This window comes from Podarcis muralis, chromosome 8, assembly GCF_964188315.1.
Source record: "Podarcis muralis chromosome 8, rPodMur119.hap1.1, whole genome shotgun sequence".
NCBI classification, from domain to species: Eukaryota; Metazoa; Chordata; class Lepidosauria; order Squamata; family Lacertidae; genus Podarcis; species Podarcis muralis.
In genome coordinates, this window is record NC_135662.1 from 90,515,760 (window position 1) to 90,543,168 (window position 27,409).

The 27,409-nt window shown below is 42.7% G+C and overlaps 1 protein-coding gene across 5 annotated transcripts; it reads right to left on the reverse strand.

Annotated features, from left to right (window-relative positions):
• Positions 1 to 182: 182 nt before the first annotated feature.
• Positions 183 to 27,401, reverse strand: MTRR (5-methyltetrahydrofolate-homocysteine methyltransferase reductase). 5 transcript variants are annotated; one of them, XM_077933565.1, is made up of 15 exons: positions 27,323 to 27,401; positions 26,017 to 26,174; positions 24,633 to 24,786; positions 22,856 to 22,973; positions 21,007 to 21,352; positions 20,445 to 20,564; positions 19,316 to 19,469; positions 18,001 to 18,089; positions 14,868 to 15,048; positions 13,297 to 13,339; positions 12,397 to 12,562; positions 10,874 to 10,992; positions 4,537 to 4,629; positions 4,244 to 4,426; positions 183 to 2,390 (listed from the first exon to the last, which is right to left on the reverse strand). In XM_077933565.1, the coding sequence occupies exons 2-15, from the start codon at positions 26,158 to 26,160 to the stop codon at positions 2,246 to 2,248; spliced, it is 2,055 nt and encodes a 684-aa protein (XP_077789691.1). In that variant the 5' UTR covers positions 26,161 to 26,174; positions 27,323 to 27,401; the 3' UTR covers positions 183 to 2,245. The 5 variants fall into 5 exon arrangements, with proteins under 5 accessions (XP_077789691.1, XP_077789689.1, XP_077789690.1 ...); XM_077933563.1 differs by lacking the exon at positions 27,323 to 27,401 and adding an exon at positions 27,222 to 27,305; XM_077933564.1 differs by lacking the exon at positions 27,323 to 27,401 and adding an exon at positions 26,891 to 27,129.
• Between the last annotated feature and the right edge of the window lie 8 nt (positions 27,402 to 27,409).

Consider the following 27,409-nt stretch of genomic DNA (forward strand, 5'->3'; position numbering starts at 1 on the left):
CAAGGGAGTTGCCAGTTTTTGCACTGCTCCTTTGCTTTTAACATCAAAATGTTCTGCCACAAAGAACGTTATGTGTGGATTTCAAGCAGGTGTTAAAAGAAGAATCTGCTTTGTTTGTTTGCTTCCTGGTCTAAGGACAACCTTGTAACCCAGTCAAATGGTTCAAAGAAGATAAGAAAAACTCTGAACCATTTTAGTTTTAATATATATATTGAAAATAAAATCAGTTTGCACTTTCTCACAAACACTGGGCATGTTTCAATCCAATTTCAACACATTTAAGTCCCAACAATTTAAAATAATTATCATCCATATGCTCTAATTTCCATCAAAACAATTGGAATTATACTGTTTGCATTTAAAACCATAGCCATGCATTGTATCCAACATTACATGAGTCATGTTCCTGTCTTCGCAGCCCCAAAGTTCTCTTTCAAAGCCATCTAAGTTGGTGGCTATTGCTGCTTTTTGTGGCAACGATTGCCAGAGTTTAACTATGCACTATGTGAATAAATACTTTCTTTGTCCTAAACCTTCCAGTGTTCAACCATGAGTGATGTCCCCAAATTCTAGTGTCACTGTGGAATGCTTCACTGCCTCTTTGTTCTACACACATGGAACAATTTGGTTCTGCTGAGCAAGTGGAACCACCAGCACTGGACATGACCCCGTGGATGCAACTTCAGAGGTGAAAATTAGTGTACTGGAATAATTATTTGCGCCCAAAAGCAAGTCCATTGTTGAACTTGCAGCTTTACTCCAGGATCCTGACAGCCCATCCAGGTGCTATAGTGAAAATAATTTTGAAATGAAATCGAAACTTAGGACAGATGTCCATTTAGCTCTTAAAAAATTCACAACCTTCTGTCAAAGACATTGAAGCAAAGGTTGATTGAAGGTTGCAAGAAAAAAAATATGGGGAGAAATATTTGACTTCTGAAACAAGTGTTAAACAGCTCGTGCATTATTACAAAAAATTATAAATATGTGACTTAACTAAATGTAAAATTTACTTTTCTTCTCCTTCGCCCAGTAATAGTAATCAATTACTAACCTTGGCTCTGGAATTCCTGGGCATTTGGCCATAACTCATTACAGCTAATAAACTGGACTGTGGACCTCATCGTCAAGTCAATGATCTTGCTGAGGATTCCGCCATCTGAAGGTCCGGCCAAAAAGCAGCCCATTAACCGATGTTTCCCCCTGTCTCAGATCGAATTGTGCAGAGGTATTGGATGAGGCTCCTGGGTAATAGGGAGACTGGGCAGGATTCACCTAGCAAGTCCTTTTGCTTGCACAATGGAGCTTCCTCCATTCTCCCCCTGCCCCAAGACAGTTGGCTTTGTGGAGGGCGACTGGAAGAACCTCCACCTAGCATGCGGGGGGGGGGGGGATTAGTCTGCCTGGCAAGCTGAAACGCTTGAGTTCACAGGACATTCCTCGTAAAGCAATGTATAACTGTAAACCCTTTAACTGTAAACTGGTCTGTTTTCTTGTAGCAATCAATCCGTATCCACTCATCAGGTAATTCATTAATTACAAAGCAAGAAACACAATTTAAATTAGTGGTTTAAGTATCTTTTCTCATAGTGATCTAAAACCAGTCTATCTTGTTTCTAACTTCTATGTAGTCATGTGAAGGCTGCAGTCCTATTCTCTTTTCTGTAAGGATATTTCATGATCGTCCTATTAATCATTTGAAATTGATACTATCAACACTTTAAAAGGCTAATAAATAAACTATAAATAGTTTCCTTATTTAAAAGACTGGGTTCCTGTACAATTTCCACCTCCATCCTAAGGTGCAAAAGTTGGGTGGATGATCTCTGATGAGGCAGTCAATAAGAAAACCCTATTGCCCAAGCAGAAATGGTAGAGGCTGCACAAACTACCTTATTTTTGAATGCATCTCCAGATCAGCAGAAGAGAAAGACCAGCATATGTAGGATTGCTTTAAATATTTACTTCATCTGGTGCTCCAAGCCAGAAAATAAACGCCATCTGACAACTTTTGCTGAGAAAATACCTACAAATTAAAAGGCACTGACAGATGGCATATTTGAAGAGTTCCTTTCATTGTGCAACATTTCTCTGAAATGAGTGATTCCAACTGTGCAGGCTAAGTAGGATAATATCAATTAGGTATCAGACAAGAGGACTTGTGTCACCACCAACCAGCATATGCATAAAAAGGTTATCCATAGATCATCAATGCCAAATGGACTAAGCAGAGAGTGGCTAGTTCCTAGGCCCAGATGTCTTGCAAATATCTCTTTTCTTCTCTTAACAGAGCAAGCATCTTCAGTGCTTCCAGTTTATCAACTCCTCTCTCAGAAGTTAAGATATCTACTAAAGCATCGTTCACATCTTTAGCCATATTCTTTGCATCTCTGAAAAAATGGGAAAAATCATCATCAGTCAAGCAGACAAACCAGTATCGTTGATGGAGGTGGTGTCACTTTCAGACAATTATCAGAAAGAGAAGAGTACAATGTGTGTGTGCACACACGCGTAAAAGAACTGGTCACATTTAAAATCAATTGACTGGTCAACTGGCCATGTATTATCTGACATATTGTATAAAGTCAATCACGCCATTGTAAGTTGACTACCCCTTTCTAACTGCACACCTGAAAAGGCAGAAGTTTTTGCTCTGCAGTCCTGCTAGACTGTGTATGTAGAAATACAAATTCTGTTTCCCCCAGAATTTGGAGTATAACAAAGGCTTAGAATTTAACTTGGTAACATTTAAGCTACATGCTAGACTGGGAGGTTCTCCTGCCCCACTGGAATGAATGGGAGTTGTTCAAATGTACTGCTATGCTTTTGCACATTTCCAATCCCCCCCCCCCCATACAGCTTGTGCAGGAGAACCACCCAGTGGATTATGCCCATAGGGCTTTAGGATTCAAACAAGTCTCTCAATTAACTACATTTGTACTAAATAAATACTTAGAACATCTGACCAATGTTTAGGCATTATTTCATCTGCCAAGCATCTAAGCTAAAAGAGGGGCAGTTGGATAGAATAGGGCTCTTGAGATGTTTGAGGTTAAGTTGCTAAATAGCTATTGACTTGCAGGAAGATTAGATGCTGCAAAGCATTTGGCACTTGAAGGAGGTTTTCTCGCCCTACGCCACAAACTGCTGACTTTGACATTTCTACACTCAAGGATACTGGAGGGGTGGAAGCTTTGATGAGATTAGAGGTCATGGCTCAGTACAAACTCTGACAATGCTAACTGAGTGCACCTCTTACAGCCTTGAATTCCACAATCTTGAACCACTGCATTTTCCTTTAGGTTAACAGCCTACCCAACCTTCTCAAAGATCCCTCAAATAAGGTTTATGCATTTTATAGACACAAGGCACGGTCCAGCCAAAGTTCAAACGCTTCTAAATTCTACTGATAGGTGAGTTTATGCACATTCTCAGATTCCCGCTACAGTGGTACCTCGGGTTAAGTACTTAATTTGTTCCGGAGGTCCGTTCTTAACCTGAAACTGTTCTTAACCTGAAGCACCACTTTAGCTAATGGGGCCTCCTGCTGCCACCACGTGATTTCTCTTCTCATCCTGAAGTAAAGTTCTTCACCCGAGGTACTATATCTGGGTTAGCGGAGTCTGTAACCTGAAGCATATGTAACCTGAAGCGTATGTAACCCAAGGTACCACTGTACTGAAATTAATGGGACATAACAGGGGCTAACCACCGAGATGGTAATAACCATGAAGTTTAGGATAGCATATGCAACTTAAGAGCAGCTCCACTGGGTGAGATCATGTCCATGTAAAAATGCCACCAATCAGTCCCTCTGTTAGTGCCAGATGAGTGGAGACTATGCTTGTGTCAGCAGGGCATTTAGGGTACTAACATGGCCTGCTTATTTCTCTCTGACGCCCTTGTTGCCTTAACTTGCGCCCTGGCTTGCTCTTTTGTTTTGTCTCAACAAGCCCCATACAAAGCTTGCTGCCCTCCCTTCCAGTTCACTTTTCAGCTTGTTAAGAAGCTCTCTGGGCAGCTCTTTCTGCAATCCTCATCTTCTCACAAGCAGCGATGTTATGAAACTGTGCCTAAAGGGAGTATTCTCTTCAGGAAAAGACAAACAAACCCACCACCACACCTGGGCTCCCATTAATTTTGTTTTCTCATCTTTTGCTCCCAGCTCTTGCTAATCTAAAAGCAGTTAACGTTTCTACAAGTTCTTGCAAATCCAAGTTTCATAAAATTCGGCATGACTCACCCGCACAGGTAAAAATGCCCTTTTCCCTGCAGCAGAATCCTGCTAACCTCTTTGCAGTAAAGCCGAAGGTTATCTTGAACGTATTTAGGAGTGGCAGCTTCTACTGCAGCTGGGGCGTCTCTTGAGAAAGAAACCTTTAGGTGAGTTAATGTGCCACTTTCAGCAAAGCACCTGAGCTCCTCTCTGAAAGATAAAAGTTAAGGATCACTGCAAGGGTAAAGACATAATTCCCTTGCACAGCAGCTTAGGGGGCAAGGGGCTGAGAGGAAAGAGAGCACAAGGCAACAACTTACTGGAACAGGTAATCTTTGACCTGGTGGCGACAGCCAAAAAACAACCATGTCTCTCCAAATGTCCAGTCTTTGTGATCTTCTTGGAGCTTCTGTCTGAAAAAGAATTTTGAAAAAAACTGTAACTTAAGACTGTGCATGCCTTATACTTAAAAACAGCAGCAGCAGCAGCAGCAGCACAAAACAAACCCAAGTTCTGCATCCTGTATTACAGCTCTCTCCAACCGGCTGGGGCTGATGGAAGCTGGAGGCCAAACCTCAAGATAGCCCCAGTTGATGGGAGCCTGCACTCGTTATGCTGGTTTACATTTATTTCGCATCATTCATTCTGGCTCTGCTTGTCATGGGATGGGCCAAGAAGTTTATCTTCAACACTCTTGACTACCTGAAATCCTACAAAGCCCTATTATCAGGTCTGAGATTTCACCAAACACTGTCTGTAACATCTAGCAGGGGTCAGCAAACTTTTTCAGCAGGGGGCCGGTCCACTGTCCCTCAGACACTGTCGGACTATATATTATTTTTTTTTTGGGGGGGGGGGAGAAATGAACGAATTCCTATGCCCCACAAATAACCCAGAGATGCATTTTAAATAAAAGGACACATTCTATTCATGTAAAAACACGCTGATTCATCCGTGGGCTGGATTGAGAAGGTGACTGGGCCAGATCCGGCCCCCGGGCCTTAGTTTGCCTACCCATGATCTAGCCAATCTACCTTTCTTGTCATGGGGAGTGTGCACATACAGCCCTGATTTTTTTTAATTATCTGCACTAAGGGCACACTTCAAATCTAGTTTCCACTTCCTCTGTTCAAGTATCTGTGAGCACAGTTATGAGTAGGTTTGCTCCTGATCACGGCTGTTTGAAAAGATCCTTAATTCAATATTCTGTGCTACAATACTGCAACACAGGGAGATAAACACTAAAGAAGGAAGGAGGAGGGAGAGAGCCTAACAACTCAATTCAGTGGCATCTTATGGGCAGTGGATCCAAGATGCATACAAAATTCCTCACTCACATCACTAGATGGAGTCATTCAGTGTGCAATGGGCTGAGCTGCAGATATCTACATGTCACCTCCATTAAAGTAAACATGGAGGCCACATGCAGGGTATAAACATGCATATAGAGCAGCACGAAGGATTCTGGACCAGAGTGTGCCCACTGCTGCAAAATGTGAACATCCTCCCTTGGCCTCGTAAGTTTCTAGGCCTCATGATAACGACGATTCTGCTGCTTGCAGGGATATGGATGAAGCCAGTCAAAGAGGGAGCCATGTGCCTTTTCTAACGGCAGTTCACAGCAAAATCTTTTACACATGTTACTTGAGGGCACGCTGCAGTGACATGAAGAATCAGAATGACCATTAAAAAACCTATTCATAGATCCTCTTGCAGGCTGGAATAAGAGAACTCAGTAATGATTAGAAATGATGTCCTCATTTCTTTAAATCAATTTAAAGAAAGAAGATTTCTGAAGTAGACATGAGGCCCGAAACATCTTTCTTTTCATCCTTATTATTTAATCTGTTGCATTTATCATTGGGACAAGGCGGTCTGAGAATATTACACCGATCCTGGCCCAATTGCAATGGCTGCCAATTAATTCCCAGGCATCATTCAAAGTGCTGGTTTTGACCTATGAAGCCTTAAATGGCTCAGAACTGCAACATAAAAAACTAAAAAAAAAAAAAGTTTAAACAAACAAATGCGATAAAACCTGAAGCCTTTTATAGGCATTTTGACAGATGATATTCCAAATGATAAGAGGGTTTTCCTGTACGCAACAACAGCAGCAAGAATGTTGATTGCCAAAAATTGGAAGGGAGAGAAAATTCCAACCAAGGAAGAATGGCAAAATAAATTATGTGAATACTTAGAACTAGCAAAGATGACAGAGGCAATCAGGAATCAAACAAACCAAAAATTTAAAACTGAGTGGAAGTTTTACAGAGTACACTTAGAAAAACACTGTTCCCAAACAAAATCTCTAATATGCTTTGATTAATTTTCGCAAATTAGTTAACAGACAGATAATTTACGTTATGTGAGATCAATGAATTGAATTTGAAAAAGGACACAGTTAAAAAGAAAAAGAAGCAAGGACCCACAATGAGGTGAAGGGAAGTCATTTTCAAAGATGTTGAATTATTCTGGTTTTTCTTTATGTATCTTATGATGTTTTGAATAATGAATCGAATAACTGTAATGATAAGTAAACTTAATAAAAATACTGCCAAAAAAGAAAAAGGGGAGGGGAGGAAGGACCTTCCTGAGACGCTGACCCTGGAGAGCAGCGGCTGCCAGCCAAAGCAGTAATCCTGGGCCAGCCAGCCAGCCAGTCTGAATGAAGACAAGGCAGCTTCCAAACTTCCTTGAAAGCAGCTGAATGGTTGCCACAAACAATGAAGCTAGTTCCAACCTTTAGAGAACGCTTACTTATTTAGTTCATAAAATTTATATACTGCTTGATTGTAAAAAACCACACACCCTCAAAGCGGTTTACAAAATGAATGAAAGAATGAAATTATCAGTAAAAAGACAGTTAAAAACAGCTGTTTAAAACATTAAAAAAAAACATTAAAATCAACAGTACGCTAAAAACCAGATAAAAGCACCTGTCAAACTTTTGCTTATCTGTATAGGCTTGCCTAAACAAAAATGTTTTTAGCAAGTGCAAAAAAAGAGTCCAGTGAAGGTGCTGCCTGGTGTCAATAGGCAGGGAGTTCCAAAGTGTAGGTGCTAGAAGATCGGTTTCTTATGTGGCACCTGGTGCAGTCTGAAGCCCTTGAGTGGGCATCTATGAGGGAAGGAGATCTAGCAGAATGTGGGGCACTGGTATACATCATATATGCAGCTCCTGCTGAATTAAAGTTAAAAATGAATTGGGGGGGGGCCTCTCCCCATATGAACCGCATTGGACTCTGCATTCATCCTCCGAGGCCCTTCTTGGTGTGGCTCCTCCTAGAGAGGTCCGGAGGGGGGCAACACAAGAACAGGGCCTGTAGTGATTCCCCATTTGTGGGATGCTCTTCCCAGGGAGGCCCGCCAGGCACCTTCATTATATATTTTTAGGTGCCAGGTGAAAATGTTCCTCTTCAACCAGACCTCGGGCTGATTAATATTCTACAGTCTTTTAAATGTGTCTGTGGGAAGGGGGTTTATTGTTTTGTTGTTTCATTTTACTTATTTTCATGTTTTTATCCTGTATTTTACTCTCTGAACCACTCTCTGAACTCTCTGAGATCTTATGATGAAGGGTAGTATATAATTCTTTAATAAATGATGAAAATAAATAAAATTAATTTATGCCCTAACTTTTCATTAAAAATTGCCCAAGGTGTCTGTGACTATTTAAATGTCTGGTGAATGCAAACTCCCTCCCTTTAGGTTATCATATTCTCCATTTGCACTACGTGATACCCGCTCAGCACCAACAGTGGGCTCACAGTGGCATTATAACTCTCAAATACTTTCTATTGTAACTACATCAAAGTTTCAGCCCACTTTAATTCACAGCTGCTACAAGCTGCCTTTCAATAAAATACTCAAGCCATTGAAATAATATGGAATAAATTAGTCACAGCAGCTTGTTAAACATCACGAGTTCTCATTATTAGCAGTAATGATAGCAAATCTGTTTCCCCTTCATTCTGGAAGACAGCTTCTGGCTGTCCCATGTAACGCTTTCCCAAGAATTTATTACCCAGTTTAAAAAAGAAATCATTTGGCTTTGCAACAATTCAATTTCATGCTCCACATACAGATACGTCTCTAGATTATTTTCCCTACTTCTCTACCCTAAATTACAAAAACCAAGGCAGCAAGTTGACACTTTAAAATCATGTTAAATCAAATGTGAATTTGGAAAACACAGAACTACAAAGATGAGAATCAAATGTTAAAGTCAGGACATTTGGTACATGCACAGCTTAACTTCAACAACAATGATCTTCAAGCCTGGTTGATGTGTGGGGAAAAAAATAAAAATCTACACACCCTACAAGAAAACGTGTTTGGTGTGTGGAAAACAACAATCTGTTAGCCTTAATGCATTGCTCAGAATTACTGAGCTAAATGAAAACACAACAGATAAAATCAAAACAGAGTTGGAATGTGCAATCCTGCATTTCAGCCCTTCCATACATCTGTGGTCATAATGTATAGCTTAAAGTGTACAACATTCCCATCAAGCCTTCCTTCCGTGACCTGGCGCATGTCAGATAAGGAGGCGTTGACTACCTTTTTTAAAAAAAGAAAGCAATTCATAAAACTAAGAGATATTAATTGAAGGAAAGGCAGCAGAACATTACCAGTGGCCTGCAACATCCCATAGAGAATAACACTGGAGACTGATTCACTTCATGGTCCAATCTAACAGACTCCTCATTATTCATTTAATTCATTAGATTTATATATCGCCCTTCCTCATAATATCTCAGGATGGTTCACAGAATAAAATACAGGATGTAAACAAGTAAAACAAAAAAGCAAAACAACAACCCCCTTCTTTTATAGTCACATCCCTTCAGCATGAAAAAAATCCTTAAATGATTAATGTAATTCAGTGGTAAGTAAAATGTGGAAAATAAATAAATAATGCTTGCCCTTTCTTCTTCTTCTTTGACATTGAATTGGAATGGTCACACTATAAAAAACAAAACAAAACCCACCAACTTAACTGTGATCTCCCTTGTGGCAATACAAAGTTAAGAGTCCCTTTCCCAAGACAGGGCTCCTTTCTACTCACAAACACACACACAGAGACCATCAGATGGGGAGCCCCTTCCCTGGAGGTAGAGGGGTGTGCGTGTGTGTGTGAGAGAGAGGAGAATCATGCGGTTACAGTATTCATGCACATGTCATAACCATGTGGGATGTTGTCACCAGGAAGGACATGACGAGGATGTCAGCTGCCCAGCCTCAGCCCACACAATGTGCGTGGGTGAAGATCCATTTCTGTACATTATGCAAGACACCAGATAACTTTCCCTGCCTCAGGGGATGAAGGACTCTGTGCCTTTGTGGTGGCTGATATACCGTATTTTTCTCTCTATTACACACAGATTTTTTCTCCTAAAAAGGAAGGGGAAATGTCTGTGCGTGTTATTGAGCGAATGTGGGGGGTCCCTGGAGCCGATTAGGGGAGAGCAGGAACAAAAATCAGCAAAAATCAAATCGTGCGTTGCGTCGGAGAGGGAAACCTGAAAAGAGGAAGCGGCTGCTTTCCTGCATTCTGCCTCAGGGTCTTACTGCCCACTCGCTTGTGTTTCATTGCTGTGTTTGCTCAAACGGAACAAAGAGCAGGCAAATCCCCTCCCCTCCAGGCAAGCAGAGGGGAAAGCAGAGGTCTTTCCTTCTAATTCCTCTCCGTGCTCCTCGCAGGCAGCCAGAAAACATGCAGGAGAGAGAGAGCTGGCTTCGGTTTGGGGAAACTTTTGCCTTTCTTTCCTCCCTCCAGTTAAATCCCTCTCCTGCATTCTTAGCCAGCTGCTTCTCTGCACACCGCTCGCGTGCTCCTTTTCCCTTCTGTGTTTTTCCTTCCCTCCCCACTTAAAATGTAGTTAAAAAGCATGGATCCACATGGATCCTCAGGATCTTTGGATTGGGCCACCCCAAATTCACCATCAGATCACATAGCAGCCTGCCCCCCCAAAATCACACACCCACTGTTGCCTGGGGCTGCAATGGTGCAAAAACGTGGTTAAAAAGCATGGATCCACATGGATCCTCAGGATCTTTGGATTGGGCCACCCCAAATTCACCATCAGATCACATAGCAGCCTGCCCCCCAAAAATCACACACCCACTGTTGCCTGGGGCTGCAATGGTGCAAAAACGTGGTTACAAAGCATGGATCCACATGGATCCTCAGGATCTTTGGATTGGGCCACCCCAAATTCACCATCAGATCACATAGCAGCCTGCCCCACAAAAATCACACACCCACTGTTGCCTGGGGCTGCAATGGTGCAAAAACGTGGTTACAAAGCATGGATCCACATGGATCCTCAGGATCTTTGCATTGAGCTACCCCAAATTCACCATCAGATCACATGTCTGTGGCCACAGCATGAAGCACAAAAATGATACATCCACTGTTTCATTCAGAATTTTTTTCCTTGTTTTCCTCCTCTAAAAACGATGTGCGTGTTATGGTCAGGTGCGTGTTATAGAGCGAAAAATACGGTATGTTGCTGAATCTGTCTGCTTCCCACTAGTATTTTTCACTCTGTTCCCCCCGTCCTCAGGCATCTCCAGGTGCTGTGAATTACTTTCCTAAACATTGCAAGCTGGCAGGGAGGAGAAGTTTTTAAAAAATATAAATCATGGGCTTACCTATGTTGCAGGAAGCCAATAAATGGTGCAATTCCAGTTCCTGGACCGACCATGATAAAGGGAATTGATGGATCCTCTGGTAAGTGAAAAATGTTTGCTGGACGAGAAGATATGGAAATCTACAATGCAGTTCAGTATCATTAAAATGTAGATGAGAACTAGCAGATACATTTATAAACTATACCCTTCTTCTAAGATTTGTATTAAAAAATGCACTGCCACAACACCCACTAAAATAAAGGTCTTCCACATTTTCATAAGAATTAGATACACCATGAGCTAAAATCAGCACAGCTACCCTGTTCCCCCCAAAATAAGACAGTGTCTTATATTAATTTTTGTTCCCAAAGATGCGCCAGGTCTTATTTTCATGGGGTGTCTTATTTTTCCATGAAGACGAATACGGTACACATTTATTGTTGAACAAAAAAAAGAGGAAATTTATTACCTGTATACGGTACAACGCCTTACGGTAGCTTCAGGGGCCTTATATTCCGGGGTGGCCTTATTATCGGGGTGGCCTTATATTTGGGGGAGGCCTTATATTACAGCGAGAGGCAAAACTGGAAGTAGGTCTTATTTTAGGGGGATGTCTTACTTTCAGGGAAATAGGGTATTTCACAGATTTCCATGTAAAACACTCTTTCTCCAACTGTAAGGCACATTAAGTCCTGTGTTGTGACACACAACCCACTTGCTGTTGCTGTTGCTAGCAGCAAATATTTGGGTGCCATGAAGTAACTAGCTGGAGTAGCTGCCATTTCTCTTTTGGCTACTAAGTGCCTCATACTGCCACAAACCAATCCCTGTAACCAAGTTTTTCATTTTTCAAATGAACGCCAAAATCCTTATAACTCCCAGACACACTTCAACAGAACACTTGCAGAAAACATGCACTCTTTTATTAATTGCCCATTTTTTCTCAATTTAGATAACCCAAATATGCAAGAGTGAGCTGTCTCCCCCAGGAGCAGCTTAGCTGCTCCATCCTGGGCCATCCTGTCAACTAAGTCGTAAGGAGCTTTTTGTGCTTTTTAAACCACACGTCAGGTGCAGAGGGGTGGAAAAGCAATCATCAACTCCAGCAGGAAACCTTGAACCATTCAGTCTGTCTTAGAACAATACTGACTTCAGCAGTTTCAAGTCTGGAACTAAAACTTGCCATGCAAAACCTACTTTTCATTTTTAACCATATACATCCATCTTCCACATGTCCTTTCCTGGTTCTTTCACTTCTTATGCAACCCTCCTTTACTTCCAAAGTGGGATGCAACTGCAAGCCCCAGGCCCCACAGTTAGAGATGCAGGTACTGGAAAATCCTATTAACTGGATTCTTCTAAAGAAAAGAAAAACCCACTCCATTTCCTAAAATAGTTGCAACATCAGTTACTGTTGATGTTACTGCTGCCGCTTCCAAGCCCCCAAATCATAACAAAGTGGAAAAGATGGCTTTTATTTTAGGAACACACAAGCTCTGTCTGTACCATAAGAAATGCCCAAGAACTTAGCTGTCTTCTGATACCTTTGGAATTAGGAGCTCCTCTGCTTTTGTACTTGACTGAAGGATTGGGGAAACCAGTTGAAGCAGCCACCCGGTGCACACCCCTCTTCGCAGTTCACCTAGATGGGTGGGAAACTCCAGAACATTAAAGATGAAACTCATCTTTCCAGACTGAAATAAACTGGAGCTGCAATGAAACAATTAAAAGGAAATCAAACACTTGGGACAGTTAAAGGAAACAACTATCTCAGTGTAGGAAAGGTCAGGTGAGCAGATATTGCATCTCACCCCCCACGCCGCAAATGGGTATGAAAAACCCCATCTGGAAAAAAAAAATAAGTAAATCATTTTCTCTCCTGATAATGGTTATACAAGACGTTTAAAATGATTTTTACTGAGGATCTTGTTGTAACATCACATTGTTACTTGCGTGCACCAATGAGCCATCACAGAATAAGCACCACACACAGAATTTCTGTAATGTCTCAGAAACAACAGGTTCCAAAAAGTTCCTTCATGCATTCGGCTGTGAGTCATCTAGTTGTTCAGTAATGAAGCAATGAGAGTTAGTGAAGTAGAGGCATACGGGAAATGCCTCCAGATGCCTGGGATCAATGTGTTATTTATTGAAAACATTTTCAGTTTAGCACAGGCTTCCTCAACCTCGGCCCTCCAGATGTTTTTGGCCTACAATTTCCATGATCCCTAGCTAGCAGGACCAGCAGTCAGGGATGATGGGAATTGTAGTCTCAAAACATCTGGAGGGCCAAGGTTGAAGAAGCCCGGTTTAGCACCCTAGGAGCCTTCTCCATCATAGGAGGATGAGGTCCAAAGAAAGAAAGAAAGAAAGAAAGAAAGAAAGAAAGAAAGAAAGAAAGACACCCAGTTTATAATTAAAATTAAACTTAGATATTGCATTACCTTGCAGCTGAGTAGGGTCTGGCTTGCAATTTAGGAAGATGTTCTGAAAAGAACAGAAGTGAATGAATGCAAGATTTCACCCTTCCTTCTACTCTCACCTACCTACAGCATCAAGACACTTCCAATACTAAATGACAGGCATTTACATAACGCTTTAAAGCATTCCAAAGAGCTCGACATACGTTATCTCGGTAATTTTTATAAACAACCTTGCCAGATAGTCCAGTACTATTATCTCAATAATTTGGCAGGAGTGGGGAGAAGGGAGGCAGAGAAAGATGCTTAGCCAAAGCTGAACTACTGAATATAGGGCCGAGGTAAGATTTCTAGTTTCTACTTCGCAGCTTTCTGGCCCCAGGTGTGGGGCAAAGGGCTGCAAGTCAGGAGCACTTGCTCACACAGGTGCAATTCTAAAATACAGCAGTGCATGGATCTTACATTTAATGTTTTCAAATGAAATACACCTGGGATAGCTCAGTTGGTAGAGCGAGAGACTCTCGATCTCGGGGTTGTGGGCTTAAGCCCCACCTTGGGCAAAAGATTCCTGCATTGCAGGGAGCTGGCCTAGATGACCCTTGGGGTCCCTTCCACCTCCATGATTCTATTATTCTAATCACACACGTTTCCTGTATGGTCTCAGCAGGAAAATAAGCTTCACTAGTATGTATTTCTACATCTTCCACTGCTCCTAAGAATCGGAGCAACTTCAGAAATTATTTTCCCTTTATTTACCTGTAACATTTTAAAGAAGACACACCCATATGTACAAGTTTCAGAAAACAGGTGTCAACCTTTTGATTTTATTAAAAATGCAATATCACAATTGGTTCCAGTGACTGCAAATGTTATCTTTGACCCTGGCCCTGGGGTTCTACCCTGAATTCTAGACTGTTTTCTCTTAGCTGCTGCCAGGATGGAGATACCGTATTTTTCGGTCCGTAGGGCGCACCTAGTTTTTTTTGGGGGGGGGGGAGAATAAAGGGAAAAAATTATTCCCCCCCCCCGGCGCGGGGCTGGGGCGGGGGAAGCCCGAGCTTCCCCCGACCCCAGCCCCCAGAACAGGCAGCTCTCCACAAGCCGTGGGAGAGCTGCACAACTTCGCGGAGCCCTCTCACGGCTTGCGGAGAGCTGCACGAAGCTCAAAGCCTGGGGGGCGCTGAGCTCTGTGCGCCCCCAGGCTTCGGGGTGCAGGCAGCTCTCCACAAGCCGTGGGAGAGCTGTGCGAAGTTGCGCAGCTCTCCCACGGCTTGCTGATAGCTTCCTGAAGCCTGGAGAGCGAGAGGGGTCGGTGCGCACCGACCCCTCTCGCTCTCCAGGCTTCAACGAAAGCCTGCATTCGCCCCACAGGACGCACACACATTTCCCCTTCATTTTTGGAGGGGGAAAAGTGCGTCCTATAGGGCGAAAAATACGGTAGCTGCAAGAGAAAATCTTACTTTGCATTTCTGGTAACTCTGCCCAGACTTATAATTTTCCTGCAATCAGTGAACCTTATTTCCAATACATCCATTTGCTACAATGGTCACAATATCTTCCTTTTCTTGCTGTGTCTATTCCATGCAACTACTCACCAAGGAGAAGACTTAGGGGAGGCTTGCAAGCTGGAAAAGCATGGAGTAAGTCCAACAAGCACACACCCACATCCCTTATGAAAGCATTGTAGTCAGAGGATCCTTGTTTGCTACACAGCTCTTGCAGTCTCCTTTTTTCTCCAGCATCAGTGGTGTATTCTACCAGAGAGCGCAAAAATGCCTAGCGGAAGAGAAGAGTCTGTTTTTAATTTGGTTTGATTATTCTCAACTTATGTTCCGCATCCTCTGTCACATCTGTGATAAACAGTGTTCCTAAGGATTCCTGTAAGGCAGGGGCTCTGCAGAACCTCACAAACATCAATAACCTCTTGCTAAAATGTCCTTTCGTTGTTTGGACCTAGTGGTAAAAAACTCTCCCAACTATGGTCATCTCTGCTCTTAGCACACCCAGCCTTTAGTCAGGCAGGAAGTGACTTCAGCTGAGAGGAAGGGAGGCTGTCAGGCTGTACCATCCTAGGCATCTCTTTGCTAATAATATGCCTTTGAAGGCAGAACAGGTACAGACAACCCTCTGTGAATCGGCTCCTAGTAAACCAGGTGGTTGTGGATGTTACGGGAACATGCCTGGGGACTGCAGTACCAGGAAAGCCATGCTCCAGGTTGTGGGTGGGGAATACGGAGATACAGGTCCCAATCCTAGTATGAGGAAATTGGTCCACAGGTGGTACCTCACACTCCTCCCATTTATTTGCTCCTTTATTAGGCGCTCCACCACTCCAGAATGTTGGAGGGGGTGCAGCATGGGGGACAAAATTTAACATATGCCGGTCATATTTTACAATGCAAAACATCTGGTGTAGAGTGTTCTTGCAGACAATAGTAGTTTCAGCTTTATTGGGTGTTTGTAAGGGCAAGATAAAGACCTTGTGGCGTTTCTCCTACGGATGGCAAGACTTGAGAGTGCTAGGTGCTTGAAGGTTTGGAGGGAATGGTTACCCAAAACTTGGTGTGCAGAGGTCTGGATGCTTGCTTTGGCTGAAAAGCTGACCTGCCAACTGAAAGCAACCAGAAAACTAACAGGCTTCAGACTCATTTTGTGGCACATGCCATAGCTCTATTTCAGATATCCAGACAGCATGGACTGCAATCCCCAGAGATCTGGATGATTTTGGATAGATCTGGATGAATGGCTGATGAAATGTACCGTCACTGCCTTACTCTTCTCTCCATTGTAACATGCAGCATATTTTTATGGTCCCAATTTTTGTTTTGTTATCTGAAAAAAGGTATTTTGCATTGTTACAATATTTTTAATAAAATGCTTTAAGAAAAAGATACATGGCTTTCCTCCAAGGAGCTGAGGGTTGCACACATGGCGTTATCTCATGATATCCTTTGTAATAAAACTGTTGAGGCAAGTCTTGAAAATCAGTTTGCAAAGGGTACTTGCCCACAGAGCTTCCTATTAGCCTTCTGGCCCAGTGTGTCTGTCATTCTTGGTCTAAAAGGAGAAGGCTCAAGCTGGGTAAAGCTTTCCTGTCTAGTCACCTGGGCAGCACAGGCAACCAGGAGAGGCCAATTACATATCTTTTAGGCTGACTGAGTGACTTGCCCAAGCAGTTTGCGCACTGAAGCACCACAATAACAGCTGACAGAAGCAAACTGCATAAAGTATGTAAGTCACCATGCTGAGTAACATATACATGGGATGAGTGCTTTGGGTAGCACTCTGACCTATAACTCTGTAATTTATGAACGCCCGGGGTTGAGTCAAATGTGACTTCTGTGAACGGAAGGTCTCCTGAAATCAGGCAGAGGTTCCTGCTGAAAAGAGGCAGTGACTTTAGACAATTCCCCCTCTGCTCTGCAATCTCCAGAGCAGCTTGGAAGGGGGCAAGGGCAGGGAGACATTCCGCAACACTGGCTCCCGAGCAGCTCAGCAGGAGGACCACACAACTGAAGTTCTGCTCAGGGGAAATCAGTCTCCAAGCCTTTAAATGTGTGTTTAGAAGGTACAGCAGCTCATAGAGGCTGCTACATGTGGTTTACTGATGACATCTAGTGGTCTAGTGGGAAAGGCCCACCAAAATTAACCCACAAACATGTTTAATCTAGCACCAAGGGAAGATGTACAGTGGACCCTCGGGTTTCGTTACCTTCAGGTAACGTAACTTTCGGGTTGTGAACGTGGCAAACCTGGAAGTGTATTCTTCCGGGTTTTGCTGCGCACGAATGCGCAAAGGCGCTCTATCGCGCTGCGTGCTTGCACAGAAGCGGCACCTCTTCTTGTGGATTTTTCGGGGTACATACGGACCCCCTGGAACAAATTACATTCGTATCCAGAGGCTCCACTGTATTCAAGTTACAAAGCCTTTCATCTGGCTGGCTGCCCATCGTTGCTGGTATCCAGTTACTGGTTATTTTAGTTAGTGGAAGAGCGTTGATAGCACAGATATCAATATAGCCTGCTTGTTCAAACATGTATTTGTTAACTATTCTTCCACAACTTTGAGCCCTGCAAAGGCAGCGCCTCTCAGCACTTATTTCTTCATTGCCCTCTCACTAGCAGCACTTGACTTCTTCTTGGACTCAGAGCAGCAGAGAGGAACAAGGCAGTTGTCGTGAGCTGCAAATTTCCTAACCCTCTCTGCTGCTCCAGGTCCAGAAAAAGAGGCCTGGTGCAGCAAGCCAAGGGCGAGTGAGCGAGCGAGCAAGTGGCAGTGCAGAGAGAGAAGCTGAAAGGGATTCTCTGGCAGTAGCTGGAAATGGGAGCTGCTCTGAGCATGGGAGGCTCCTGGCCAAGGGAAGCCTCATTCCTTGGCCTCAGTATGACCGGAATCCGGCCTCCTCCACCCCATGAACGTCCCATCGCATCGCAACAGCTCACAAATGGGCTGACGGCTTCAGGGGACAAACTACTTTCTGGGAGCTTATTGCAAAGATTCTGCACTGCTCAGAGACTAACAGTTAAAACCGGAGCAACTGAGAATGTCTTCCTCTTGACCCCAGGCAAAAATAAATTTATATGGTAAGTCCCTGTGTCAGCTACCTGATGCCCATGGTTCCAAGTTCCAAACTTCTCCAATGTAGGCTTGAACCACCCAACCAGTCTGGGCCTTAGAGAGTACCAAGAATGGATATAATAAAGTTATTTGAAAAAGTAAAAAGTCACCTTTTTGAGAACTGCTCTTATTTCCAGACACCAGGTCAGAATAAATTTCACAGTACTCTTTTCAGGTATATACAGTGGCACAGCTGCTCCTGTTTAAGAAGAAAAAATAAATTTAAATTGGGAACATATCGAGAAACAGTTCCACTCTTCTTTATGATTACTTGTGAGTTGTAAAAGCTACCTCCTAGAAGACTCACTCATGTAGAGTGGCAGCTTTCAAATTATATTCCAGGGAATCCTAGGTTTCCTTCAAACCTTATCAAGGATTCCTTAACATTTACATCAAGAAGCTGACTGTTACCTAGCAGTCATGGAATAAGAGGACAGGTCCTTAAGAATCAATAATTTTTTTTAAGTAAGCAAAAGTAGACTGACAGTGTCACAAAGCAGGGAAGTAAACAACAAGCTCTCCACAAATTCTGTAATCATTTAAACCAGGACTATTTAACTTGTACAGAAGTTATCAGAATGCAGAGGCAGACAGAGCAGTGGCCAAATTTGCAGTGGGACACCAGATTATTCATTGTGGCGAAATCCCAATGAGACCAATAAAAACTCCAAAAGAATCTCCACAAACTAGGTAAATGGGCAAACAAAATAGTAGTAAGGTGTTACACTTATTACATTTATGTAAGTTCCATTGTGATAAATTAGGCTTGTATTTGAAAATATTCAGGACTAAGGAAGGGGTGTACATTGAGACAACGCCCCCCAACTTCACACATATGCTGGTGGCATATGAACTAGGGGTGTGCATTAGTTTTAAAATGAATAGAAAGAACAAAATGCCCCCCAAACATTTCAGTTTAAAAATCTAATGGAAATTGAAATGCCTTAAAACCCATCTATGTCTATTTTTGTTTCTGTTTTGCCACTGACATCAAATAGGATATCCAGCTAGTACATCTGCTGCCTGTAACTTTGGGAGTTTTCAAAATCAAACTGGAGTACATTTTTAGATACTCTGCTACTTGCTCAAAGGATCACATATGCAAAATCTCAGAGAAAGAGAGAAGAGAAAGAGAGAAGAGAAGAGAAGAGAAAGGGCAATGATTTAGAAGCTGTAAAAAGATTAAAATTATTTCAGCTTTGGAGTCCAAGTCCTGCTCATATGTCACAAGGCTCTAAGAGACAGATGGCACAAATTTGGGGACAAGACTGTCTAACAAGTGCCTCAGGTATTTTAACTTGAAATGCAATTTGCACAGAACTCCTGAGATCCCAAAATGAAGGGGCAGTTACACAAAATGAGTTTTCTCTTCTCTTCTCAAGGGCAGTATCACATGCAATATCACGGTAAATGCATAAAACCTACCTCTTTTTTTAGTGCCTGCCTTAACCTTCAAGCAAACAAAGTAATCTTTCTTCTCTGACAGTCCCAAGATATGAAGAAGCTCTTCCACCTCACTGGTATAATTAGGGCAAATGACATTAAAGGCATCTCCAGGCTGGTAGCTAAATGTGGTTTTCTGTATTTAAAATACAAGTTGGTCCATGTGAAACTGAAAAGACATGTGCCATACACCATTTCCTTCCCTCTATTACATTGCATGCAAACATTGTGGGTTATTCTATCTCAGCAAGACCTATCCAAGGAAACCCATGATTCCAACAGACTTGATCCCAAGGTATGGGCTGACGGTGCATGAGCACACCACCTTGCTAAAGCTAAGCGGTTTGGGTCCGAGTGGAAACTGCCTCAGAACTACATGGACACTATAATGGAAGGTGTGCTATAAATACAAGGAAATAAGTCAGCCGGGAATCTTTAGACTTATTGAAATCAGTGGTCTTCTCCACATATTAGCCAGATACAATCCCCTTTTAATGCCACAATTTGTGAAAATAAACACTTGTCAAAGCAATGGATGTGTGCTCCTTCTTGTCCTCCAAGACCTTTGCAGCTCATTGGCAACTATAAACTCCCGTGAAGGAAGTTTTTCATTATACTAACCTGAACATCTACTGCAGCACGTACTGATACCCTTCTGTTTACCAAATTGAGGGCCATGTCTGGATCCTTAGATAGTCCAAATGGCACCACTGACCCATCAAAAGGAGGCACTGGCAGGTAATCCCAAAGTTTTACGGAATTTGGGAGGGAGGAACTTAATGCAGGAGCAGCCCGAACCAACTCATTGTGGACTGAGAAGTCTCAGTGGACATGAAATGATGGACTGGATATATCTGGTGATACCCAGAAACCTGGGAAGAGGGAATAGAATGTCTTGGAAAAGGGAACAGCTGCCTGGTTGGAACACAAAAGAGGAGCACTTCACATTGCAACATTTATTGCAGATTCCCTTTGTAAAATCATATTTTAAAACTTGTTTAGTGTTAAAATTGGGACAGTGGACTTCAAAAGCGTTGTCTTGTACTGTAGGTTTATCATCATTATCATTTCTGTCAAGTTAATCAAAAAAACCCAAACTAATTCAACTTACAGAAATATCAAGTTCTAGCAGCAAAGTCCTTTTAATTGCATCATCCCTAGTAAGTTGTACAGCCTTGATGACAGGAACCTGGAAAATGGAGCTCTCTGAAACGCAACACAGGCTGGGATCCTAAAAACAAGCTGACGTAAATTTAGATCAAAGGAATAAGCACATAAATATTTGTACACCATTATATGAAATAACAGTAAAATATATACATGATCCTGCCCTGCCCCCCAGCACATCAAGGCCTATCATTTCAATGAAAGAGCTGAGATCATGTTTAACTCTCCAACTTTAGAAGAAAGCCATTGTGGTCTTTCCCAGTAAAAACAATCATCTCTTATCTTCCTCTCCCCACTTGTGAGGATAACATGGGGGGAAGGAGAACCACATGCACCAATGTGCGTTCCTTGAAGGGAAAAAATGGATATAAATGTAATAATAAAATCATTTCCCTTCTTCACAAATAAGTAACTTTAAAATCACGTTGCATCTTTAGTTCCCAAATGCAAACTTACAGAAGATCGGAGTTTTACATCTAGAAATGGTGTCCCTGTGGGAGACCTACCTGCTCAGAGCTTTCTTGAAAGTGCACTTCTAGGTATTCTGGTGGCAAAGCAGGAACATTAAGAGCCAACTGTGAAAGTGGAGGAACCGAGTGGAAAAGTGAAGGCTGAGAGCCTTGAAGGGGAAGTTCTGACTTAGTAACTGCTTTTGCTAGGAGATCATTGTTCACACCCAAAACTTCTAGCTTCAAACGCTCTACTCTGGAGTTTATGCACGAGTTACAAACTGCATCAGCACAAAGAGATGGAGGTTCTTCAGTGTGGTTTCTTTCTTTCTTTCTGGATGCAAATTCTTGGTGGAGGGCAGGCCAAAGTCCAGCAATCCAAGGGTCAACCACCAGTTCCAAACTGAAACCAAGCAAAAAAAGTGAATTTTAAAAAGTATGTATGAAAAGATCAGGATAAATGTCAGCACCCAAACAGCACCTGCAGATTATTTAAACACAGTTTACAAGTTATTTCAAAGGTTTATGTTGGGTTTTTTAAAGAGCGGTTTACAAAAGAAAAAGTAAGAACTGAGACATTGCACACATATCTCACTAGACAGGACTTTAACATATTTTAACAGGCTTTATAGTAGTGGGGGAAAGTTACAATGTGTGGTATTATATTTAATTTTCTCATTCCAGAAACTTAGAAGAAGTGCCATCTTTTAAAAAAACGTTTTCTTATTTACTGTTCTGATGCTAGCTCTTATTTGGTATGTTAATCTAAATAATAAGGCTTTCCCCATATTTTCCTTTTATTCTGATACAGGAGGTGGATTTTTGTTTCTCCAGAGATGACTAAGGCGCAGCCTTGCACCTATCAGAAGATATGCGACTGTCTGTCCACCTTTTCTATTTCTGTCTGGACTGCGAACAAAAGAATCATTTTGAGTTTTCTTCATATGTTGTTCCAGAATTTTTCTTTATAATGACACGTGGTCAGGAAACGTGTATGAAGTTTCTTGCTGAAATTGCTCTGGATCTCCAGCATCTTATAGTAGAGTTTTGTAAATTTTGCTTATCCTGTAGGGTGTTAAATGCCACTGATACATGAATTTGATAAGACTATTAAGGGTAAAATTTTATTAATAATGATGTGTTGAATAACCAAGTTCGCTCTTCTGGCTATTGGCTTTCTCCCACTTTAAAAGCCATTATTAAAAGCAGCACACCAGAGCCCTCTATCAGCTGATATAATCACAAGAGCCCCAGTGAGATATTTACTTCCTGGGATGTGCTGTGCTGCTCTTTGCACTGCATTTGCAAAAAACGAAAACAATAGCAGTACTTAATGAGGCAAAGAAGGACAAACTGAACCATGTCTATTAATTTCAACTCCTCTTACTTCTTCTGGGAGATCAAATCACAAGAGGCTCTTTCCAAGAAGAGAAATGGAGCAAGAGGGCAAGGCAGCAGTGAAGGCAGCTGTACACAGGAGTTTGGGAATGTTTCTGCCCAGTAGCTCTGCAGAACCAGTGGGCAAAAAGACTCAGTGGGGTCATTTCAGCTGAGGCTAAGCAAGCTATGCTCTTAACTTGAACCGTCACAATTGCCCATGGCTACTGCTGACACACTGTCTGCTTCTGGGAATATTTCCTGGGGGAATGAAGGAAGCATGCATGCATGAGCAATCTTCATCTAGGATAGAGATGAAATTTTTAGGAGCAGTGGAGAGTCATTCCACCCTTGTGCTTAATTTGAGGAAAAGTAAATTATTTCACTGGCAGATCTCTCCTATTTCGCTCCTCCTCAGTTTCTAAATTGGTGTCCAGATGGGGCTATAAATAGATGGGGTGGGGATTGGAACAAATGCCACACAAGGCGACTTAACCAAAACCTCATCAGAGAAATTTAGGTTTCTTACCCGACAGCATCATCAGCGAGTCCAACCTCATAAAAGCGTTGTGCTCCAAGTTCCTGAAATCGTTTGTCTATTATCTTCCCACCATTGCAGAAAAATGTGTATTCTGAGTCTCCCAGGCCTGCAAATAAAAGGGAAAAGGCAAATCAAGAAAACCTGCATCAGATCAATTCCCTGGACAAGGTGCTTCAGAATAAATCAAACTCTGCCCTCCAGCTTTAATGCAGCAGTAAGAAAAACTACAAAACAATAAGCACAAGTTCCTAGGATTGCCAACACAGGCCTCCTTGTGCAGACATGGATGGTGGACGGTGCCAAGTAGACAATGGTTTCTTCCATGCAGAGTCCAACTGTGCCCCCCCCCCCCAAAGCTTTGGTAAGGTAGGGTGGAATTTTCCAAAGCTGACTCTCTCACCCGTCCCAGTCTCTAAACCATTCAGGCGGTTCAGAAGAGGAGAACAAGAATGTAAGTTTCTTCTGAACTGAGAACTGGCACCTCCTTGATGCTGCCGCCGCCACCGCCACCATCAGTCCAATCTGGACTGGCCCTAAGATACTAACTCAGAAAGAAGCACTTCTCTTCTACGCAGCTTGAAATGTTTGGCATAAGGACTGGAACAGAGAGAATGGTTCTCATTCTCACTCTTCACCCCTCCCTGCCTGCCCCAGGTGATGCTGGAAACGGATGACGTGTGGCACAATTGCTGGGCAGCGGCCCCACATGGTGTCGTAGTGCTCTCAGGCTATCTGGAAGTAACTGCGAAGCACACAGACCTGCTCTAGGAACAGCCACTTCCTCTGTGCAGCAGGAGAAACAGAAAGGAGAAAGAAAGGGGGCCACAAAAGCAGAAAGTGGGGCCATGTGCCATTTTAGCAACCTGGAGGCTTAGGCTGCTGCTCCTACCCATCCCTCCAAACAGCTATCTAGAGAAAACCATTACCTCCCTGCAATCTGATTGGGAATCAACCGCTATTACCAAAAATTTTTTTTTTTAAATTGCTCATTGATAAAGGTAAGTAGCCAGGCACCAGAATTATCAGTGAAAAAGTCAATGAATTATGGGCAATATTCACAATCGCCAAAGTGCAATAGGCAAAGCCTCTTCCACAATTAAGTTTTGGATGCCTGTATTTAAGTCATCATCCTATTCTTCAGACTTCCAAATTTTAAAAGACAAAATTAATTAATTAGCAGAATAGCTGGCTATATATGGCCGATAGTACCTTAAAAGCAGAAAAGCATGTTCGAATTCAATAAGTAAAGTTAAGACACCAAGTCATGTTGGGTTTTTTACTGGTTTCCTATTCAACAGCACACATGAAGTAAAAAAAGATGTATAGTGCTATTTTTTATTTCACTATAATAAATGAAATAATCCTCTTTGGTTATACAATTGAAATTCATACCAATTTGCCATCGACTTTGGAATCACATTTGTTGGATCAGAGTTCTTTCATGGATCATAATTTTAAAATACGGAAAGATATAGCAAAAACACAGTCTAAAAATACAAAGGATGTTAAATTGTAAAATTTAAGAATATATAGCTCATATTTCCCAATGAAGAAAGTACAGCTAAATCCTTATTTCAAAGAGGCTTGAATTGTACCCTGATTCTGTGTGGTGCCTCATCAATACTCGTAATGAGGGCCGCACAGCTATACTAACTGTGATCATAGTTAAGCAATTCGATCAAAAATATATTGGATCCAGCCTGCAGTTTTTTGCAACAAGGTTTCTCCCCTGCTTTATACGAATAGCAGCTTACAAGCAAATTACCTAGCAATCCGTATCGTAAATGGGAAAGGTGGTCCGACGGCAGAGATTTATCGTTAATTTCCTTAACAAACTTGACTGCTGTGTCCGGTGGCTCTCCTGTACCCGTAGTAGAAGTAACAATAACCACGGGGTCTTTTTCACTATTCAAGTTATACTGTAAATTGAAAGAAACAAAGTTGGAGCATAATGCAGAAACGTTCAAAACTGGGTGGTATTTGGACGCACACAATCAGAGCTGAGCATCCAGTAATGTGGGGTTAAGCCATTGTGATGTTTCAATTCATCAGGTTTTTCAATTAGCTTTTTAAAATCTATTTTGATAGCTCTGAGCCTGCTATGGGGAGGAATTTAATATCACACTAAGGTGATGATTCCATCTGCGCAAGCATTTTGGTTTCCAGACAGAAGAATCCCCCCCTCTCCTCCCCATATGGGCTGTCCCAGGAGTTCTCTTGACACAGACCCCTGAGCCAATTTCAGGAGGGGGTGCATGGGGGCAGCAGAAGGGAGGAAGGCCCTATTGCACAAGCAGAAGTCCTTGCACAGAGCTTCTGCAGATGGGAGTCATTTGTTGAATCCCACACAAATAGCGGAGTTTTACGACCAGTGAAAGAAACAGAATAATGGTTCTAATTCCAAGTCTTGCCTCAGCTTGTACTGTAGGTAGGACTTTACATGTTGCAAGGATCCAAAGCTAGATGCAATAGTTGAGCTTGGAATCAAAAATCACATACTCTCCCCAATTATATATACTCAGTCCACAATTTAACCTCTTGCATCCTAATTCTCCACGAACAAATCTATGCAATATATAAGCATAGTGTAGATGATTTCCTGCAGTATTGAACTTAGATAAGATAGTCTTGTATTCAAATCCTAGCTCAGCCATGAACGTCACTAGGTAACTTTGACCAATCACTCTCTCAACCTAACCCTCCTCATAGGGTTGTCCTAAGGATAAAACAGGATAACTTCCATGAGGGGGCATAAGAAGAAATGCAAATATAATCAAGATGAAACCCAAGTATGCATAAGTGCATTTGCTCACATTTCTGCCTTCTTATACCCTCGGGATCCCTTGAAACTCTACATTTCTATGATTCCATGACCCTCCCTTTCCCCCTCTCCAATTTCTTTTCCCTTGGACAAAATCTGCAGTGTGAGCAACCTGGTACAAGGTGCAGTCTTTAACACGTCACTACCATCTACGTTGATTACCCTTTTTACCCAAAAACTTCAACAAAAAGAGAACAAAATCAAGATGTACCTTTTGAGGGGAAAGATTTCTAAGGAAAGCTCTGAATGATCCAAAGAAATGTTGTGGAAAGTCATTTGCAAATATGGCACTCCTGTATATTTGAACGGGGTGTTCAAAGAATCTTACCTTGTCTGACTCACTGATGCAGTGAAGATCTGCTTCAAGCCCACTGTCCTTGGCCTGATGGTATATTTCCTCAGCTATAGCTTTTGCCTGACCCTTCTGGCTCGCATAAAGGAGCAAAAACCTATGGTTTGTTTTACAGCACATCTTTCAAAGATCAACTACAGTACATGGGAAAAGAAAAGAGAGAGAAAAGCAAAGGGGTTGCTTCATATGCAACAATGAGACTGTAATCCTTTCCAGAAATGGCAGTTCCTGCTTCTCTTCTCCCCCCAGCCTTCCAAATATATTACCCTTCAGAAAGCAAGTTCAGGGCCAAAATTCTATACACATTACTGAACAAAGTGGGACTTGCCTCCAAGAATATATGTGCAGGATCAGGTTGGACATACTTTACCCACCCCAAGTGAGGTGGCCCAACCAAAATAGGCGGTACAGGCTACTGCTTGGGGCAGCAGAAATCCAGGAGCTCAAGGCCAATTGGAAAACCCCTCTAGGAAAAACCTCTCTATCCTTATTTCTGTATACCTGAAGGAGCATCTCCAGCGCATTGTTCAGCCCAGACACTGAGATCCAGCGCCGAGGGCCTTCTGGCATTTCCCTCACTATGAGAAGCCAAGTTACAGGGAAGCAGCCAGAGGGCCTTCTCAGTAGTGGCTCCTGCCCTGTGGAACGCCCTCCCATCAGATGTCAAGGAAAGAAACAACTGTATGACTTTCAGAAGACATCCCTATTCAGGGAAGTTTTAAATCTTTGATCTTTTATTGTGTTTTTAATCACCTGTTGGAAGATGGCCAGAGTGGCTGGGAAGGCCCAGCCAAATGAGCGGGGTATAAGTAATAAATTATTATTATTATATTATTATTATTATCATCACCATGATCATCATCCTGATTCTTGCTTAGGAAAACATAATCACAGCAGTGGGGGCAGCAACTGAGTAGGTCCCATTTTCCTGACTGCAGTCAGATCCCCCTCATTCTGTACAAGTGAACGGAGCAAAATGCTTCCTCCCCACGTTCCCCTTTCTTGCCCGCGACAGAGAAGAGAAGCTGTATTAGGAAAGCCTGGAGAAGACGCGCGGAGAGGACCATGTGGAGGAGGAGCCCCGCCGCCCCGGACCAGGCTTGGCTCCCGCCCCCCCCCCGCCGCCTCCGGGGCCCCCCTTGGGCTCCCCCCCCCCCCCGCGCGCCTCTCCAGGCCCAGACCTGCTCGCCCGCCGCTCGCCCGCCTGCGAAGAAGCAGCGGAAGAGGAGAGCTGCCAGTCGGAGCAAAAAGGGGGCGGGACAAGGGCGCTCGGCACTCGAACCATAGACTGGAGGAGTAGAGTAGGGACGGGAAGGCGGTGCTTCGGGGTCACTCTCTCTCTCTCTCTCTCTCTCTCTCTCTCCTCTCC